Source organism: Anomaloglossus baeobatrachus, chromosome 6, assembly GCF_048569485.1.
Source record: "Anomaloglossus baeobatrachus isolate aAnoBae1 chromosome 6, aAnoBae1.hap1, whole genome shotgun sequence".
In the NCBI taxonomy this organism is placed as follows: domain Eukaryota; kingdom Metazoa; phylum Chordata; class Amphibia; order Anura; family Aromobatidae; genus Anomaloglossus; species Anomaloglossus baeobatrachus.
Window position 1 is genome coordinate 115,462,146 of NC_134358.1, and position 18,379 is coordinate 115,480,524.

Consider the following 18,379-nt stretch of genomic DNA (forward strand, 5'->3'; position numbering starts at 1 on the left):
CTCGAAGAGCTCACATTTCAGGTAAGCTGTCTCGTCAATCAAGAGATCTGGAAACAATGCGCTTTAAAGAGGACCAGACATTTGCTAAAAACATTGAGATCAATACCTCGTAAAAAAAAATCCCAGAGCTTCTCAGAGTTTGGCGCTTTTTCCGTGTTGTGCTGCATCACTGCAGAGATATGCTTACTTTTGTAGATACATATATCAACTCCCTTCTCGCAGACCTGGCGTTTCTTCCGAGACTTCTCTGGGGGTGTGCACTTTCACCCCTCTATCCCAGATTCCGCAAATCGCAGCTCAGCACCAGATGTAGCAGTTTCAGACCCTGCCAAGCTATGATTGGCGGCATCTGGGAGGGAGGGGTGAAAGTGCACACCGCTAGAGAATACTTGGAAGAAACACTTAGTTGCACTACAAGCAGAGATTTCACATACGTAATGTGCTCCAAAAGCAACAAATTGTGAATATCTTGAAAAGGGAGGGATGCTGTGCAAAATGGAATAATTATGGAGACACCAAACATGCATAGTGCAAGTGGTGAAAAATTGTTTTTTTATTTTTTATACAGTATGTATGTATGTATGTATGTATGTATGTATGTATGTGTGTATGTGTGTATGTGTGTGTGTGTGTGTGTGTGTGTGTGTATATATATATATATATATAATGTAACAAGGCTACTCACTTGGCTGCGTGTTGAGGTAGGGACAGGAACGGTTTCATTAGAAAAGTCCAGCAGGTTTATTTTAAAAGTCTCATAACCTGCTTCAGCAGAAACATACAGCAAGCCTTTTCGGCCACAAAGGTATAAAACAACAAAAAAAAAAACAAACCAGTAAGCCTGTGTCACTGCGGGCGTGCCCACTCGGCATAAACAGGTCCACTTTCACACAGAGTTCCTCTCTGTTAGAGTCCAGCAATCCCCAAACACAGACACCATATGAGACTCCTGGTCTCCTTTTATATCCACAAGCAGACCCAAAAGTGGGAGGTATGTAAGCAGCCAGACCCACCCATCTCTCCGGCTGCTCGTAAAACCCGGCCCTAATATTCTCCTAATATTCTCCCAGCACTACACTTACTGGAGCTTACATTACAGAGGATAACCATTTCTGCGACACATACCTCCCATCGACTATAGGACCAGTAACCCTGTTACTATATATATACATATATATATACACACACACTGTGCATATATAAGCATTTTTGTGCTTGTGAAGCCATTTCCGAGAAGTTTCCATTTTGGAATATGAAGCTGGGTCCTCTTATTTTTGTGCCCTGAGCCAATGTTTTTATTGATCTCACTTTGTGATAGACACGAAGTTTTGATCGCCCCTTGTTACATTTTTCTGTGTCGTTGTGGCTGCCAAAAAAACCTAAATTCTGGCGTTTTATTTTTTATTCTCGTTATGCCGTTTATTGATCGGATTAATTTATTTTATATTATAATAGATCGGACTTTTACGAACACAAATACCAAATGTTTTTTTTTTTATTTCTTAAAATTTTATATATTTTTTTTTACTTTCCATTGTATATATTAGCCCCTAAGAACACTTGATCCTGCGATCACCTGATAGTTTGTGCTATATACAGCAATACCATAGCATTGCTTTAAATAGCAAAAATCATGGTATCTTAAGAACGCCGGCCACCGGCTGGCTTCTACAAAAGTACCGATACGACGGGCACAGGGTGATCTTTGGTAGACCTCCAGCTGTCAGGTCAAACCATTGGCAGCCTGCAATCACATCATGGGAGCGCTGGTGGGAGCATATAATGACGCACTCCCTACTGACGCACTGTAAATGCCGCCGCTGTAGATTGACAGTAGCATTTATATGGTTAAAAGCCATGGACGGAGCTCTGCTCCTCTCATGGCTGTTAGCGCAGATGATGGCTGATTATCACAGCCATCATCTGCCAGCAAATAGGCGGGCTCAGCTTGCAAGCCAGCAAAGTCGGGGACAACCCGCAAAGTCGGGGAGCCAGCATATCACGTACCAGTACGTTATATGTCAATAAGGGGTAATAGCATAAACCTAACAATTATGTTGCTGTAATAAATGTACAATTAACATGAAATGATGCCACATACAGAGACCGCACCAATACTCACTAACTATGTGCCCAGTGGTCTGGAAGGCGAGCTCTACTATGCTCTCATCCTGGTCTGATGCAGCCAAGTGAAAAACTGAGAATATGTTTTTCCAGCCTGAGCGTATGTTAGCAGCTTGGGAATTTACCATCTGTGCAATACAGCGGACAACCATGTCCCGAATGGTCGGTGACCTTAATAAAGAGAGAACACAAATTTCATGAGAGTGATGCTTCAGTCGTGGGTTACACATCATATGTATGTGCATGAAAAAGAATTATACATGAAGAAATGAAAAGATCAAAACGACATTATTCTAAAACAGAAAAATTGCTCCATGTTATTACCAAACGCCCTCTCCATGAACCTATAAATGGCTGGAGACATGTTTGGAGGCATATCAGTAATAGGCATGTGCTGCATTATTCTGATCTATTACCACAGTAGGGGAAAAGCTTACTCTATTGGTCTGTATGACACATGAAAATGTTACTACTAATACCGCTGTCATCGTCATATGCTATCCATTTACAAGACTAATACATTGGATCTAAGTATTACAATATATCTGATATTAAACATGATCTTAAAGGGAATGTGTCAGCGGGATTTCATCACCCAAACTATTTATATGGGCATGTAGCTCTTTCAAAGGCAAGTCCAGCAAAGCCTTCACATGGCCGGTCTGTTCCTCTGCTTCTGAGAAATTATATCTACATCCTTATTTGCATATCAATTGAAAAGCTGAAGCCTCTGTCACTCCAGCTCTATTGCTCACACAGCCCCGCCTCCTCCTAACTGACTGACAGCCTCTAAGCCATTATTCAAGCAGGAGGAGGGGACGCTGGGCAGGGAATAAAACTAGAATCTCAACTGCATATCACTTCAATCACTGACTTCTCGGTAAGGAACGGCCCATGTAAAGGGATTGCTGGACTTATCTTTAACAAATCTACATGGACATATAAATAATTTGGGGGTGAAATCCTGCTGACAGATTCCCTTTATGTCTGGTGTTAACTGTGAACAGTGGTTATGATATAAGATTATATGTCCCACTAATCCCAGTGACCAAAGTCTCATTGTTACCTGATTGTGATGACATAAAAATCGCAACGCGCAATAGGGTCTACTCAGGTTATACAGCAAGGCAACAAAAATAGTGTGCTCACCTAGTAGGGTTGTGGGTAGCACCTACCTACTGATATAGCATAGTATGTACAATCATATATGAAGAAATACCATGGGAATAGGATGATTCTTCACTGCTGGTCTGAAATAAGGATCAGAAACAGTGGTTTAATGGCAATGCGTTTCAGAGTCAACCTATTTCCACATGTAGTTGTCCCAAGGATGGAGTCAGGTTGATTCTGAAACGTGATGATATTAAACCACTATTTTCTATCCTGTCTTGGATCCTTATTTCAATCCACCAGAGCAGAATCATCCTATTCCCCTGGTATTTCTCCTTTGTGATGAGAAAGTCACAAGAAATCCTGTGACCCCTTTTACGATCATTAGATGCGAATTGATCAGCCCAACATTACGATCTTACGTCATGTGGCCTCACTTCACTGCTTAACCCTCATCTAATGCATATTATACTAATATTAGGCCCTCTGGAAGTGATGTAAGGTTTTCCTGTCCGAAACCCCAAAGGAAATCCAAAAAGAGTCTCCTGCCCCTACAGTGGGAAAAATCTGTGCACCCCCTGAGAATTACTGCATGGAGAATCAGCAAGGACCGGAGCATGCAAGGTCCACACTACAGAAGAAATCAAATGAGGGAAAACAACGCACACTCACCGATTTCTCTTCATTATGTGCTCAAACGGCCTTAAGAAATCTTTCTGGAAGCGGAAATTTGCAAGCTCCCCTTTTTCTAAAAATTTCATAGAAAGCTGTCTTAGGGAATCTACTGCAAAGATGGCGACATCCTCATTAGGGTTGCAACCAACCTAAAACAAAGAGAATACATATTAAATGTTTTTAAAGTATTGTGGCCTTTAAAGGGAATCTGTCACCAGTTTAGGCCACCTACTCTAAGAGCAGCATAATGTAGAGACAGGGATCCTGATTCCAACGATAGGTCTCTTACTGGGCTGCTCAGTGTAATTTTGATAAAATCACTGTTTAATCAGCAGTAGATTATCATTAGAGGACTACTTGCAAGTAGTCCAACATATTAATCTATAACTGCTAGATCTGTAGCAGAGAAAACATTGATTTGATCAAAATAACAGCAAACAGTTCAGTAAGTGACACATCGCTGGAATCAGGGTCTCTGTCTCTACATTATGCTGCCCGCAGATGCGGTATTAAAAACCTGGTGACCGATTCCCTTTAATATGGAGCAGAGTCACATATGCAAAATGGTGGTGTTAGCAGAGGGCGTTGCATTTTAGTGACACAGTATAGTGTAGAGGCAAAGCTTAAAGGGAACCTACTTAACTGTGGAGTGGTGCGTAACGGTCTGGTCCGATGGACGTCGCTGCTCTCAGGTCTGGCGCCATCTCTATCCTTGTGATCGCCGTCCTCCATGCTTCAAGTAGATGACGCATCCTATGTCATCCACACAGAGCTCTTCATTGCGCTCGCGCACGTGTACTTTGCTCTACGCCTGCTGAGGGCAGAGCAAAGTACTGTAATGCGCAGGTGGGGAGAAAGGCTGCGCATGCGTACTACAATACTTTACACTATCCTCAGCTGAGCAGAGCAAAGTGCACGTGCACAGTAGTGCAATAGAGGGCACTGTGTGGATGACTTAGGACACATCAACCGCAAGGAGGATGGTAACCGAAGGATAGAAAAGGCACCGGACCCAAGAGCAGCGATGCCCACTGGACCTGACTGTATTGGACCGCCCCACAGGTGAGTAGCTGACAGGTTCTCTTTAAAGGGAACCTGTCAGCTACATAATTGCAATCTGCAGATACAGTGGTAATCAGTGCTTTCTCATGTCTGGCACCCTGCTTCTTGATTGACTGCCTGACAAGCTGAATAGAAAGAAGCTTGTAAACACCCACGAGTGGATGTGTACCTTGAAAACTAGCAGGAAACCATTTTTAAAAAAATATCATCATAGCACGTGGACAAATTTAAACAAAAAGTAAATTGCAGAGTTGCTTGTTTTACAAGCACTATCCAGCCATACCCATGTAAGAGGATAGGAACCATTAATAGATCAAACTTACAGGTAATCAGTTTCTGTTCGCACTTTGTAAAAATTTATAAAAGAAAAAACTAACATTTCTGTAAGTAAATAATACTGTGTCCGCTGCTCCAACATCTGATTTATTGGGCAAAAAACAATTTTATCTGTCAGATCAAAATCCCCTTTTAAAAAGGTTGTAGTAACATGTAAAACTAAATGAAAGGAATACATAGGGTTACAAAAATATTCCTGCGCTCTGCCTAAAATGGTTCCACACCTGTCCATAGGTTGTCAGACATATCCCACAGATTGGTGGGGGTCCGATGCCTGGCACCCTGAATGATCAGCTGTTTGCAGGGCTGATCGCGGCCGGATACAGTGTATGGAGTTGGATTAGCGCAGCGCCGTACACTGTATATTGTGCACTCTGTATATTGACGTGCACGTTATCGTCATTAATACCCAAGCACTGGACGATCCCTTAAGATTAAATAATTGTACGTTTGTGTAAGAAGTGAATGTACATAATCTTACCTTATTAAAATGATCTCCAATAACCTCCCATATCCTGGACCACTGGAGTCTGATCCGCCCCATGTTGTAGTAAGATATCTCTACAATTTTCTGTAAGCTAAACATACGTGGGTGTGTGGGGGACACCAGCTCATCCATTGAAACTGCACAAAGCCAGCGCACAAAATCCACTGCAAGCACAGAATGGGGTCAATTTAATGCTGTACAACATATGATACAATGGCGAACGCAAGAGACAGGACTGGGGTGGAGAAGTAGAAGAGAGGTCACCGAGATTGGAGGGTTATGGGCATGACATATTTACCTATAGCATTGCCATCCAGCCTCGTAGAGCCAGTGAATATTCTGCAAAAGAATGGAGTGCACGTTACCCTCCGCACGTTACAGTCAGCATGTCATTTATTAGCAACAGAGAAAATGTAACCTGTAAATTTAAAGATATTAGTCCACCCTAGGACCATTCCCAGTAAAATAGTCTTCTTTTTGTATTGGCATCTGACCAGTGCAGATTGTGAAGGGGGCTGGCTGCTCCTTTCTACACCTAGACCAGCCCCCTCGGTCTATAAACTGTCTGTAACAGAATACAGAAGGGGGCAGGCTGAGCATATTCACACTGCGCACTGGTCACATGCCCACACAGGAAAACCTGTCTTGTGTTGGGCACAAACCGGAGGGGTACCTGCCGAGACTCGGTACTAGAGATGAGCAGTGTTCGAATCCAACTGTTCGCCAATCTCAAATTCGACCTGTTTTTGGCGATGTTCGAGTCGTTCGACGAACGCGAACAATTAGCTTCAAATTCAACAACTGTTCGATCATTACTGGCTTTTCACAGTAATAATGTCATTCAATGTTAATACAGTGGAACCTTGGTTAACGAGAACAATGCGTTCTGGGACTGTGCTTGTTAACCAAGTTACTCACTCAGCAAAGCAACATTTCCCCATAGGAAATCATTGCAATGCAGACAATTCGTTCCACAACTTGTTAAATGTCCCACCCTGGTCCCCTATTGTGCCATTCCACACATGCACAAACAAACAAACAAACACACACACACACACACACACACACACACACATATATATTATGCTCACCTTACCTTCCGTTCCATCGATGGCCTCCTGGGATTTGCCGTTCGCAGGTACAAGATGGTTATCGGGTACCCATAGTGACCGATGCCGGAGCTTCCGCTGCCAGAACGCTGACGTCAAAGGAAAGAGCCGCTTGCCTCTGATTGGCCAGCACGCTGCCTTTGAGTAGCGTCTGACAGAGGGAGGAAGTTCCGGCATCGGTCGCTATGGTTACCTGATACACATCCTGTAGCGGCGAACTACGTGTATCGGGTAACCATAGCGACGAGAGAGGATTTTCCTCTGTCAGACGCTACTCAAAGGCAGCGCGCGCTGGCGAATCAGAGGCAAGCGGCACCTGCCTTTGACGTCAGCGCTCTGGTAGCGGAAGTTGCGGCATCAGTCGCAATGTTTACCTTATACACATCTTGTACCGGCGAACTGCAAGTCCAGGAGGCTGGCGATGCAACGGAAGGTAAGGTGAGCATAATATGTGTGCGCGCGTTCGTGTTTGTGCATGTTTGTATGTGTTTGTGTTTGCATGCCATTGTTTTCAATGGTATTCGAAAGCGTTCGACGAACCGAACGCAAACACTAGGGTGGTGGCTCATCTCTACTCTGTACCCAAGCTTAGGGGAACCCTTTCAGATCAGAACTATATTAATAAATTGCATATCTTACAAGTTTAAGTAGATTCAAAGGTACTGTCCTATAAACAACATACATGGCTTCCTAACAGGATGGATGATAAATCTATTATTATTGGGGTCTTCTTATTGGGACCCCCACATATTGTTACAAGTGTTTCAAAGTTCCATGAATAGAGCCTCAGTGAGCATGTGCAAACTCTGCTGGTGATCGCACTTGCTCACTAATGCGCCATTCATACAGTGGAGGTTGCACATCCTGTTGGTGGTCTTATCAGCTGGACCCTCTAAAGTCATATATTTATCATCCCTATAGTGGAAAGGTGATCGTTTTTTTCATTTGACAACACTAGCTAGCTTCACTTTATACAAGTACATTGCCATTAAAGGGAACCTGTCACCACTTTTTTTGGCTATAAGCTGCGGCCATCACCACAGGGCTCTTATATACAGCATTTTAACATGCTGTATATAAGAGCCCAGGCCGCTGTGAGAACATAAAAAACACTTTATAATACTTACCTAACAGTCGCGCTGCGGTGGAATTGGGTCACAGAGGTGTCTCCGGTGTCGGCACCGCCTCTTTCGGCCATCTTCGTCCTCTTTCTGAAGCCTGTGTGCATGACGCGTCTACGTCATACACACTCGCCGGTCCTGCGCAGGCGCACTACAATACTTCGATCTGCCCTGCTCAGGACCTGAATGCCGGCGAGTGTGGATGACGTCGGACGCGTCATGCTCCGCGGCTTCAGAGGAAGGAGGACGAAGATGGCCAAAAGATGCGGCGCCGGCACCGGACAACGGAAACGCCTCCGTGACCCCATTCCACCGCAGCGCGACCGTTAGGTAAGTATTATAAAGTGTTTTTATGTTTTCACAGCGGCCTGGGCTCTTTTATACAGCATGTTAGAATGATGTATATAAGAGCCCTGTGGTGGTGGCCGCAGCGTACAGCCAAAAAAAGTGGTGACAGGTTCCCTTTAAATTCACTGTTGTGAGTGACTGCTCACACTTCCCACAACCTGAGTGCTCTACTCCAGACCGCTGTAACCCTGCAGGTCCAATGCTGTGCTACCTTGGAGCCTACTACCAGAAATGGCTTCTGAGTAAACTGAAATCATTTGGAAAATGAAGCATTAATTGCCAGGAAAGCCTGACCCGCTGGGTGCTGCCACGTCAGGCAGAAAATCTCGGACTTTACGGAGTTGGCCCGAGCTTCTCCGCGGGGAGCCCCTGTCTGACAGGTCAAGGAACGGGAAGTGATACTGTGACGCGGGCCCTCTCGGAGGTCTCGCACACTGCGCGCTCTCTGGCCTTTTCCTGACACACTTACACAATGTTCCTGCGAGCTTGTGCTCAGCCATCTGGAAAATCCCCTCTTGATGAAAGATTCATTTGTGATAAATATTACAGTAAAGCTGTAATAAGTCTTCATACGTCAGAGGTAATGGAAAGAAACATGCAGAAAGAATGGGAACAGCTCACTTAGGGAGTGCAATGTAGACGTAGCTAGTGACACACATGCCCTATGTCATGACTCTTAATAACGGGCTTTATACACTGAGATTCCGACTTTTTATAGACAAAGCTGCATACACGGTTACTAGATCAGTCCATATCCTACAATATGAGGTCCAACAGGCTGTTTCTGGTATTGCATCTCAGACCAATGACACTATAAATATAAGACCTTTAACGGGAACCTGTCACCAGGCTCTTATTACCTAATCTGAGAGCAGTATGATGTAGGGACAGAGTTGTTGATTCCAACGATGTGTCACTTACGGTACTTGGCTGTGTGCTGTAGTTTTTATAAAATCATTGTTTTATTAGCAGGAGATTATCAGTAGAGGACCAGTAAACCTACTGCCATGTGGTCCTTCCCCACTAATTGGCAGTGTACAGAGAGCTGACAATCAGTGGTGTGGACGGGATTATACAGAACTCGACATTCAGAGACCTTCTACTCCTGTAGTAGAAAAATAATTTCTATAGGACCCAGTAAAGTAAGTGACACATCGCTAGAATCAAGGTCTCTGCTCAAACATCATGCTAATCTCAGTGCAGTGGCAAATAACTGGTGACAAATCTGTCACCAGGTTTTTGCTCCCCCATCTGAGAGCAGCATAATGTAGAGACAGACCCTGATTTCAGCGATGTGTCACTTACTGAGCTGTTTGCTGTCCTTTTGATCAAATCAATGTTTTCTCTACTGCAGATCCAACAGTTATACAGAGCTCATGAATATGCTGGACTACCTGCAGCACGCCAAGTAGTCCTCCAATGATAACCTACTGCTGATTAATCAATGATTTTATCAAAACTTCACTAAGCAGCCCAGTAAGTGATACATCGCTGGAATCAGGATCTCTGCCCCAATGTTATGCTGCTTTCAGATTAGGTGGCAAAAACCTGGTGACAGATTCCCTTTAAGGTATGTGTTAAAGATTACAAAGCAGGACCTTCAAAAACAGAGGTCCATGCGAAAGGCTTTATAAATATAGTATATATAGCAGTGATGCAGTTCAAAATTCAGATATTCAATGTTCATATAGTCCTTGGGGAACTGAGGACCTTTGGGGTTATTTGTGTTTCTGCAGTCCAGACTTTGGATCAGTAAATATAAAAGAGGAGAGCCAGCACTGTGAAGAAGACTGAAGCCGTGACAAACCCCGTCAGACTCCACAGTGCCCCGATGGGAGGCTTTAGGGTGGTATTTGTAGCTGTCATATTTGTATCTGTCATATGAAGCTTTCAGCAGAGTGTTGTGGCTTCCAATATGATACATTTGGACTACTGATCCAAAAAGTAACAATAAAAGAGGGAGAGCCAGCACTGCTTGAGAATGGCATGCAACAAATGAAAAGTGTAAATTCACAAATTTATTCCAACTGTACTATAATGCAAAATGAGATTTTTAGCAAACAATTGATCAATTTTTTGAGCCACCCCTGCCATGTCACGGCAAATCTCAGAACCGCGTCCATGTTGGTAAAGACAGACAGCTGCGAATAAAGGCAGTCCAGGTCCAGCATGTGCAGCAAACGCCACACACACCAGTACAATGTCGGAACTGGCCCTCATAGTGCCAGACCAGCAACCATGAATAAAGGCAGAGTAGGCCCAAGTAAATGGTGCGTAATTAACATGCCTGTGTGGCTGGGACCTGGGCTTAATTCGCAGCTGCCCGTCTTTGCAACATGGAAGCAGTTTTGAAATGTTACAGATAAATGTGTTGCTCTAATATGGTTCTGCTTTTAATGTAATTAGGAGGCCGCATGGCACAATGAAAATATAACATATAGAGTAGGACCCCCCTATTGAGATTTGCCATGACGTTGCAGGGGTGGCTCAAAAAATTGATCAATTATTTGCTAAAAATCTCATTTTGCATTATAGTACAGTTGGAATATAATTTGTGAATTTACACTTTATTTGTTGCATGCTATTCTCAAGCAGTGCTGGCTCTACCTCTTTTATTGTTACTTTTTGGATTAGTAGTCCAAACGTATCATCGTGGAAGCCACAACACTGTGCTGAAGGCTTCATATGACAGATACAAATATGACAGCTACAAATACCACCCTAAAGCATCCCATCGGGTCACTGTGGAGTCTGACGGGGTTTGTCACGGCTTCAGTCTTCTTCACAGCAAGAGGAGTATTGGATTCTGCAGTCATTTTGTAATCAAAAGTGTTGAAAGGCCCCAACTTTTGCCTGTAACCTCACAATGTCTGGGACGTATTGTTGTACATTTGGAGGGGATATGGTGTCGGGTCACTGCACTGACTGCCATTCTAAAATGTGTTTTCTTTTTGCAACTGTGAAGGGTCTTCTGGGACAAGAACAATGATGGACAATCCTTAGACTGAGCAGAATATCGACCATAGCGGAGCCCCGACTGTAATGACTGCTGGGACTAAGGGTATGTGCGCACGTTGCTTTTTACCTGCTTTTTACCTGCTTTTTTGCTGCTTTTTCTTCTGCGCTGTTTAATGCCAAAATGGATGTGTTCTTCTATTCAAGCAAAGTCTATGGGAATTTGGGTTTCTTGTTCACACTATGTTGTTCAAAATGCTGCCTTTTTGTGGCTGAACTTTGGTCACAAACTCAGCTTTTCAAAGAAGCAACATGTCAATTGTTTTTGCCATTTGGGTTTTGCACTGCAAAGCTGAGTTTTTGACCAAAGGTCTGCCACAAAAAGGCTGCATTTTGAACAACATAGTGTGAACAAGAAACCCAAATTCCCATAGACTTTGCTTGAATAGAAGAACACATCCATTTTGGCATTAAATAGCGCAGAAGAAAAAGCAGCAAAAAAGCAGGTAAAAAGCAGGTAAAAAGCAACGTGCGCACATACCCTTAGGGGGCTCAGCATGGAGAACAATCTCCGAAACGTCCACTACACTGCCATATACCGAGCAAAACCCCCAAATAAATACTACAGCTGTAAAGGGACAGTGTCATCACAGAATGGCCCACTGCGTAACCCCTTCCTGCCGCAGCTAATCATTGTAGTAATGCTGCTGTTTATTCTTCACCTGCTACCAATTAGCATAATCTTTTTATGGTATTTTACCATGCAAAAAAAAATAATGAAATGCAATTCTGGAATTATTTTTTGAGTTTTAATTTTTGCGTTATCATTGGGTAGTACAAATGAACTGTAAACAAGACTCGCCAGGTCAGTCCGCTTACGGAAGATGACAATTTTTCATTTTTTAGCATTTAAATAATAATAATAATAAAAAAAATAATGGTTTCTTCATCATATTCTGAGGGCTTGTTTTTGATCTCCAGAGGGGAGCTCACATTTTGGTTGATACCATTGTAAGGGTCCGGGCATTTTCATCCTTTTTTAAGGCAATTTGGTGTCTCAAGAAAATGCAATTCTGGGTTTGTGTGGGTGTTTTTTTATTCTCTTTACCCTAGGGGTAAATTAACCTCTTCACCACCAAGCGATTTTTCACTTTTCGTTTCTTTCCTCCCTTTCATCAGAGAGCCGAAACATATTTTTCCGTCAATATTGCCATATGAGGGCTTTTTTTTGCGGGATGAGTTGTACTTTTGAATGAAACCCTTGATTTTAGCACATAGTGTAGTGGAAAATGGGGGAAAAATTCCAAGTTTGGGGAATTGAAGAAGAAAAAATAAAAAAAAAAAAATGTGCAATTCTACAAATGTTTTGGGCTTTTTTTTTTTTTTTTTTATTTCCCCTGTTCACCATATGGTAAAACTGACCTGACATTATGATTCCCCAGATCAGTATGAGTTGAAAACATGTATAGTTTTCCTTTTATTCAGTTGGTTTAAAAAAATAAATAAAATAAAATTGAAGTTTGTATAGAAAAAAAAAAAAAATCCTATTGGTGCCATGTTTCAAGACCCCTAGCATTCTCATTTTTTGGGCCCTGAGCCGTCATTTTTACTGATCGCATTTTTGGGTAGATGTGATGTTTTGATCAATTATTATTGCATTTTATTGAAATATTACAGACAAAAAAATAATAATTCTGGGATTTTTAATTTTGTTTCAGTTATGCTGTTTACCAATCAGATTAATTTATTTTATATTCTAATAGATCAGACATTTCTGAACGTGGCGATACCAAATATGAGTTTGGTTTTTTTTACGGTTTTGTTTTCAATGGAGGAAAAAGGATATGATTTAAACTTTATTTTTTCATATTTTTAAAAAACTTTTTTCACACTTTTTGTTTTTACTACTTGAAGCTGCAATCATCTGTTTGCTTGTGCTGTACAGAGCGGTGCATCAGCATAAGCCTTGCTCTGTACAGCAGAAATTATGATCTCCTGTAAATGCCAGCTAGCAGCCAGCATTCATAGGAAGTTCATCATGACAGACACAAAAGTCATCAACTGACCTTTGGCTGTCATGGCATCCCATCCGCGCCCCACAAACAAGTCAGGAGGCCGCCAATGGGTGCACTGACGTGTGTTAAAGCCCGCTGTCAGACATTGACAGGGGGATTTAACTGGTTATCATCAGCAGGTGGATCTCTGATTAGAGGCACATGATGACATGCGAGGAAAGATGCGAGCCCTCCTAAAAGGCAGGGACACGACCTTGGATGCACCAGTACATCCAAAGTCGTGAAGGGGTTAATATATCTTGATAGATTGTATTTTATGAATGCAACTAACCTGAATTTGTTAATGGTTATAGTTTTTTAAGGTTGAAAGAAGACACAAGTCCATTGAGTTCAACCTACTACCAAAAACTGTCAATCCAGATGAATGTAAAACCCCATAACAGCTCCACATAGTGGGAAATTTTCTTCCTGAATTCACATAAGGCAATCAGACTAGTTCCCTTGATCAACGGTCCCATTACTGAATCCAACACCCTTCATAACACAGCCAGCAGCTCCATACATATGGAGGATGTAATACCTCATCCTACCTCATGACGGAAGTCAAATCAAGTTTTTAAGTTGAATGTATTTATTAAAAATTTTGTATATATTTTTTTTTTTTTTCAATTTTTAGATCACTAATAGGTTTAAAAAAAGAATCTTGCAACTTTCATACTGGCCACTAAGCCTACTACTAGACTCAAACTTCCTGTTATGTACAGGGATATCTTTTCAGGAATCTCTTTATCATCACAGACAAAATTACAATGACCGTTAAAGGGGTGGTTCACCCATATTTTTTATTGTCTAGTTCTATATTATGTTGAGAAACAATGTTTCTCTCAAATACCTTGTGTTGCAATAGTGCCTGTGAGAGGTGCTATTGCAGACCGCTGTTCCCCCGTCCAGTGACGTACCCGTCAAACGCTGGCACGTCACATCCGTGCAGCCGGCTACATTCTTCCAGCCTCTGAGTTGTGAGCGGTGTTTCACTGCTGTCACAGCCCATCTGCTCCCTGCTCCCTCCTCCCTCACAGCACAGCGCGTCTCCTGCTCCCGCCTCCCTGCTCCCTCCTCCCTCACAGCACAGCGCGTCTCCTGCTCCCGCCTCCCTGCTCCTCCTCCCTCCTAGCACGGCGCGTCTCCTGCTCCCCCCTCCCTCCTCCCGTCTCGGAGAACGCTGCAAGCAAGAGACGCGACACGCTGTGGTGTGATGGAGGAGGTAGGAGGGAGGAGGGGGGAGGAGCAGGGAGCAGATGGGCTCAGAATACAGCCGGCTGCACGGATGTGACGTGTGCAGCACTTGACGGGTACATCACTGGACGGGGAACAGCGGTCTGCAATAGCGCCTCTCACAGGCACTATTGCCAACACAAGGTATTTGAGAGAAACATTGTTTCTCAATATAATATCGATCTAGACAATAAAAAATATGGGTGAACCACCCCTTTAACAATGCTGTATGTAACAGATAAGGGATCCACCATTCACAATAGGTGATGTCACAGCTCACCTCCTCCACATCCCTGCACGATGAAGTTTGCCCTGATGAGATCCTGCTTACTGATATCTTCAGTACAATACAGAAAGATCTAAGTCCGTCTGTAGCTGCTGTCCATGTATCTATCAGGAAGTAGTAGTCTAATATAAAGGCCCAGTGTCTAATGTGAAAATTGCAAACATTTATATTTTTTTATATGAAGGAAATGAAAAATAAAGGAACAAATGTAAACAATTGAAATACATTTAACTAAAAACAAACGTATTTAAAAATGAACATTTACTGATGAGCAAATTCTAACTGTACGCGGTGCTTCAGGATTTTTTGTATGAATGAGACAAGACTACGTTTTCTTCCTCATACTGACAACAATGGAGATGAAAAAATCATCTGCCAGACCCGGGAGCAGCAGGACGACCACGGGTTATAGGACGGAAGATATTAGGGGATGTTACCCAATGACAGAAGTGAAGCTTACCTGTCCACAGCCACCACAACACTCTGCGAGCTGGTCTCCCCTATGGATTCCTGTATACTTGCTATCTGCTTCCAGTCCACATTTCCTCCAACTTTTAAAGAAAAAGAATGAATTAGATCAAGGCACAGATCCATCTCACACGGCTACAGCCCATTGAGCGGGCACTCACCTAGGCCAAGACTGACAAACTCATCGGAGGCCTGGTCTTTGGTTCCAGTGAACGACCCTTCTCTATTCCTCACTGTCCCGGAGATGTATCGGGGCTTCACTCCGGTGCCGATTAACTGTGCAAGTTCAAGTTGGCTGATACACTTCAGAATCTGTGGAGGAAAAAGAAAACGTGTAGGTAGGGGTAGGTTCTACCACTAAGGTGTCCTCCACTGTGGAAGCCGAGGTCTGCCCAGGAAACAGATCTACAAATATTACACAGGATCTAGATTGGCTTGTGCGTATTACTGGGGATATTACATATCTCTGAACCTTTCACATTAGCACTGTCAACACGCTTTTCAGGTGCCTTCATTAAAGCCCCATAACATCAGAGAAAAGGCGATGAATCCTCTTCTGAACTGTCCAAACATCTAATGGCATCCCCCCAAACCTTGATTCAGACGTGCCCCGAGTGCAGCCATTGATGTTACTAAGGTAGAGTCCAAAACGAGAAATGTTGGACTTTCTCTGGGTATCTGTCTTTTAGATCTGACACCTTAGAGTAGTAGACTTCACCCCCCATCAGGGACACATCTGAATTACACAGAAGCCCCACAAAGCAAAAATAATACCTAGTACATCATTTGTATGACTCTAAAGGTTGTTATTGTGAATATGTTGTGTTATTGTGTTAAAAAGGCAGAAAATTAAGCCTTGAAAAAAATAATAAAAATGGTCAGGATATTGCAATGTGTCTGGGATAGCGCCTGAGAAGGTGTATGACATATCGATCGCTCTTTTAGATTCTGGTCTCAGGCTTAGCACTAAGAATAACCATTTTGTTCCTTAGCACACGCTTATTTGCAGAATAAGGTAAAAACCGGTGCAATAATAAAAAAAAGTGTCAGCAGAATATGGTCTACTGTTTACATCAAGGTTTTATGTTAAATGCATCTTTTTATCCATATCACAATCTGTATTAAAAAAAAAAAAAAAAAGTAAATCTTGCAATTTTCACACTGGCCATAAATAGAATGACCCTATATTTTGTACTGAAGCAAGTAATAGGTTTGTGCAAAGGTCATTGTGAATGAAAAGGGAACAGGTCAGCTGTGACATTGTCTATTGTGAGTGGTGGATCCAGTGTTATCAGATGTGTATAGAAATGTTAACTGTCAATGTAATGCTGCCTCTGATGATAATGAGCCTGCTGAAAAGTCTTCTGAAGAAACAATTGGTCCTTGCTCCTGAAGTGTCTACTGTTCTATGAAGATTCAGTACATTATGATAATTAGGCCCAAAGAAGAATCTCAAGTAGTCACAAAAGATTACTATTTGTAATCCCATTTTCAGTTAGCCATTAAAAGGAGGCATCAACCACTGAAAACTAGCTTGTTTTCATTAATTTGGGTCAGAGCAAGTGTGAATAGCCTCATAAAAATAATAATAATAATAATAAAAGAAGGGAATTTTGTTACTTACCGTAAATTCCTTTTCTTCTAGCTCCTATTGGGAGACCCAGACGATTGGGTGTATAGCTACTGCCTCCGGAGGCCACACAAAGCATTACACTAAAAAGTGTAAGGCCCCTCCCCTTCTGGCTATACACCCCCAGTGGGATCACTGGCTCACCAGTTTTAGTGCAAAAGCAAGAAGGAGGAAAGCCAATAACTGGTTTAAACAAATTCACTCCGAGTAACATCGGAGAACTGAAAAACCGTTCAACATGAGCAACATGTGTACCCGAAACAACCCAAAAATCCCGAAGGACAACAGGGCGGGTGCTGGGTCTCCCAATAGGAGCTAGAAGAAAAGGAATTTACGGTAAGTAACAAAATTCCCTTCTTCTTCGTCGCTCCATTGGGAGACCCAGACGATTGGGACGTCCAAAAGCTGTCCCTGGGTGGGTAAAGAAATACCTCATGTTAGAGCTGCGAAGACAGCCCTCCCCTACGGGGAGGCAACTGCCGCCTGCAGGACTCTTCTACCTAGGCTGGCGTCCGCCGAAGCATAGGTATGCACCTGATAATGTTTGGTGAAAGTGTGCAGACTCGACCAGGTAGCTGCCTGGCACACCTGTTGAGCCGTAGCCTGGTGACGTAATGCCCAGGAAGCACCCACGGCTCTGGTTGAATGGGCCTTCAGCCCTGATGGAACCGGAAGCCCAGCAGAACGGTAGGCTTCAAGAATTGGTTCCTTGATCCATCGAGCCAGGGCGGCCTTAGAAGCCTGCGACCCTTTGCGCTGACCAGCGACAAGGACAAAAAGTGCATCCGAACGGCGCAAGGGCGCCGTGCGGGAAATGTAGATTCTGAGTGCTCTCACCAGATCTAACAAATGTAAATCCTTCTCATACCGATGAACTGCATGAGGACAAAACGAAGGCAAGGAGATATCCTGATTAAGATGAAAAGAGGATACCACCTTCGGGAGAAACTCCTGAATGGGGCGCAGCACTACCTTGTCCTGGTGGAAGACCAGGAAGGGAGTCTTGGATGACAGCGCTGCCAGCTCAGACACTCTCCGAAGAGATGTGATCGCTACCAGAAAAGCCACGTTCTGGGATAGTCTAGAAAGTGAAACCTCCCTCAGAGGCTCGAAGGGCGGCTTCTGGAGGGCAACTAGTACCCTGTTCAGATCCCATGGATCTAACGGCCGCTTGCACGGGGGAACGATATGGCAAACCCCCTGTAGGAACGTGCACACCATAGGAAGGCGTGCCAAACGCCTCTGAAAAAAGACGGATAGCGCCGATACCTGACCTTTAAGGGAGCCGAGCGCCAAACCTTTTTCTAACCCAGATAGCAGGAAAGAAAAAAAGGTAGGCAATGCAAATGGCCAGGGAGACACTCCCTGAGCAGAGCAC

At 43.3% G+C, this 18,379-nt stretch overlaps 1 protein-coding gene across 1 annotated transcript in view; it reads right to left on the reverse strand.

Annotated features, from left to right (window-relative positions):
* Nucleotides 1-18,379, reverse strand: part of ARFGEF1 (ARF guanine nucleotide exchange factor 1) — a 298,382-nt gene that overhangs the window by 67,741 nt on the left and 212,262 nt on the right. The window contains exons 22-27 of the mRNA XM_075353189.1: nucleotides 15,533-15,683; nucleotides 15,364-15,454; nucleotides 6,093-6,133; nucleotides 5,789-5,958; nucleotides 3,907-4,058; nucleotides 2,123-2,295 (exon numbers count right to left, since the gene is read on the reverse strand). Coding sequence (XP_075209304.1) covers nucleotides 2,123-2,295; nucleotides 3,907-4,058; nucleotides 5,789-5,958; nucleotides 6,093-6,133; nucleotides 15,364-15,454; nucleotides 15,533-15,683 — 778 coding nt within the window. The remainder of the gene's footprint in view (nucleotides 1-2,122; nucleotides 2,296-3,906; nucleotides 4,059-5,788; nucleotides 5,959-6,092; nucleotides 6,134-15,363; nucleotides 15,455-15,532; nucleotides 15,684-18,379) is intronic.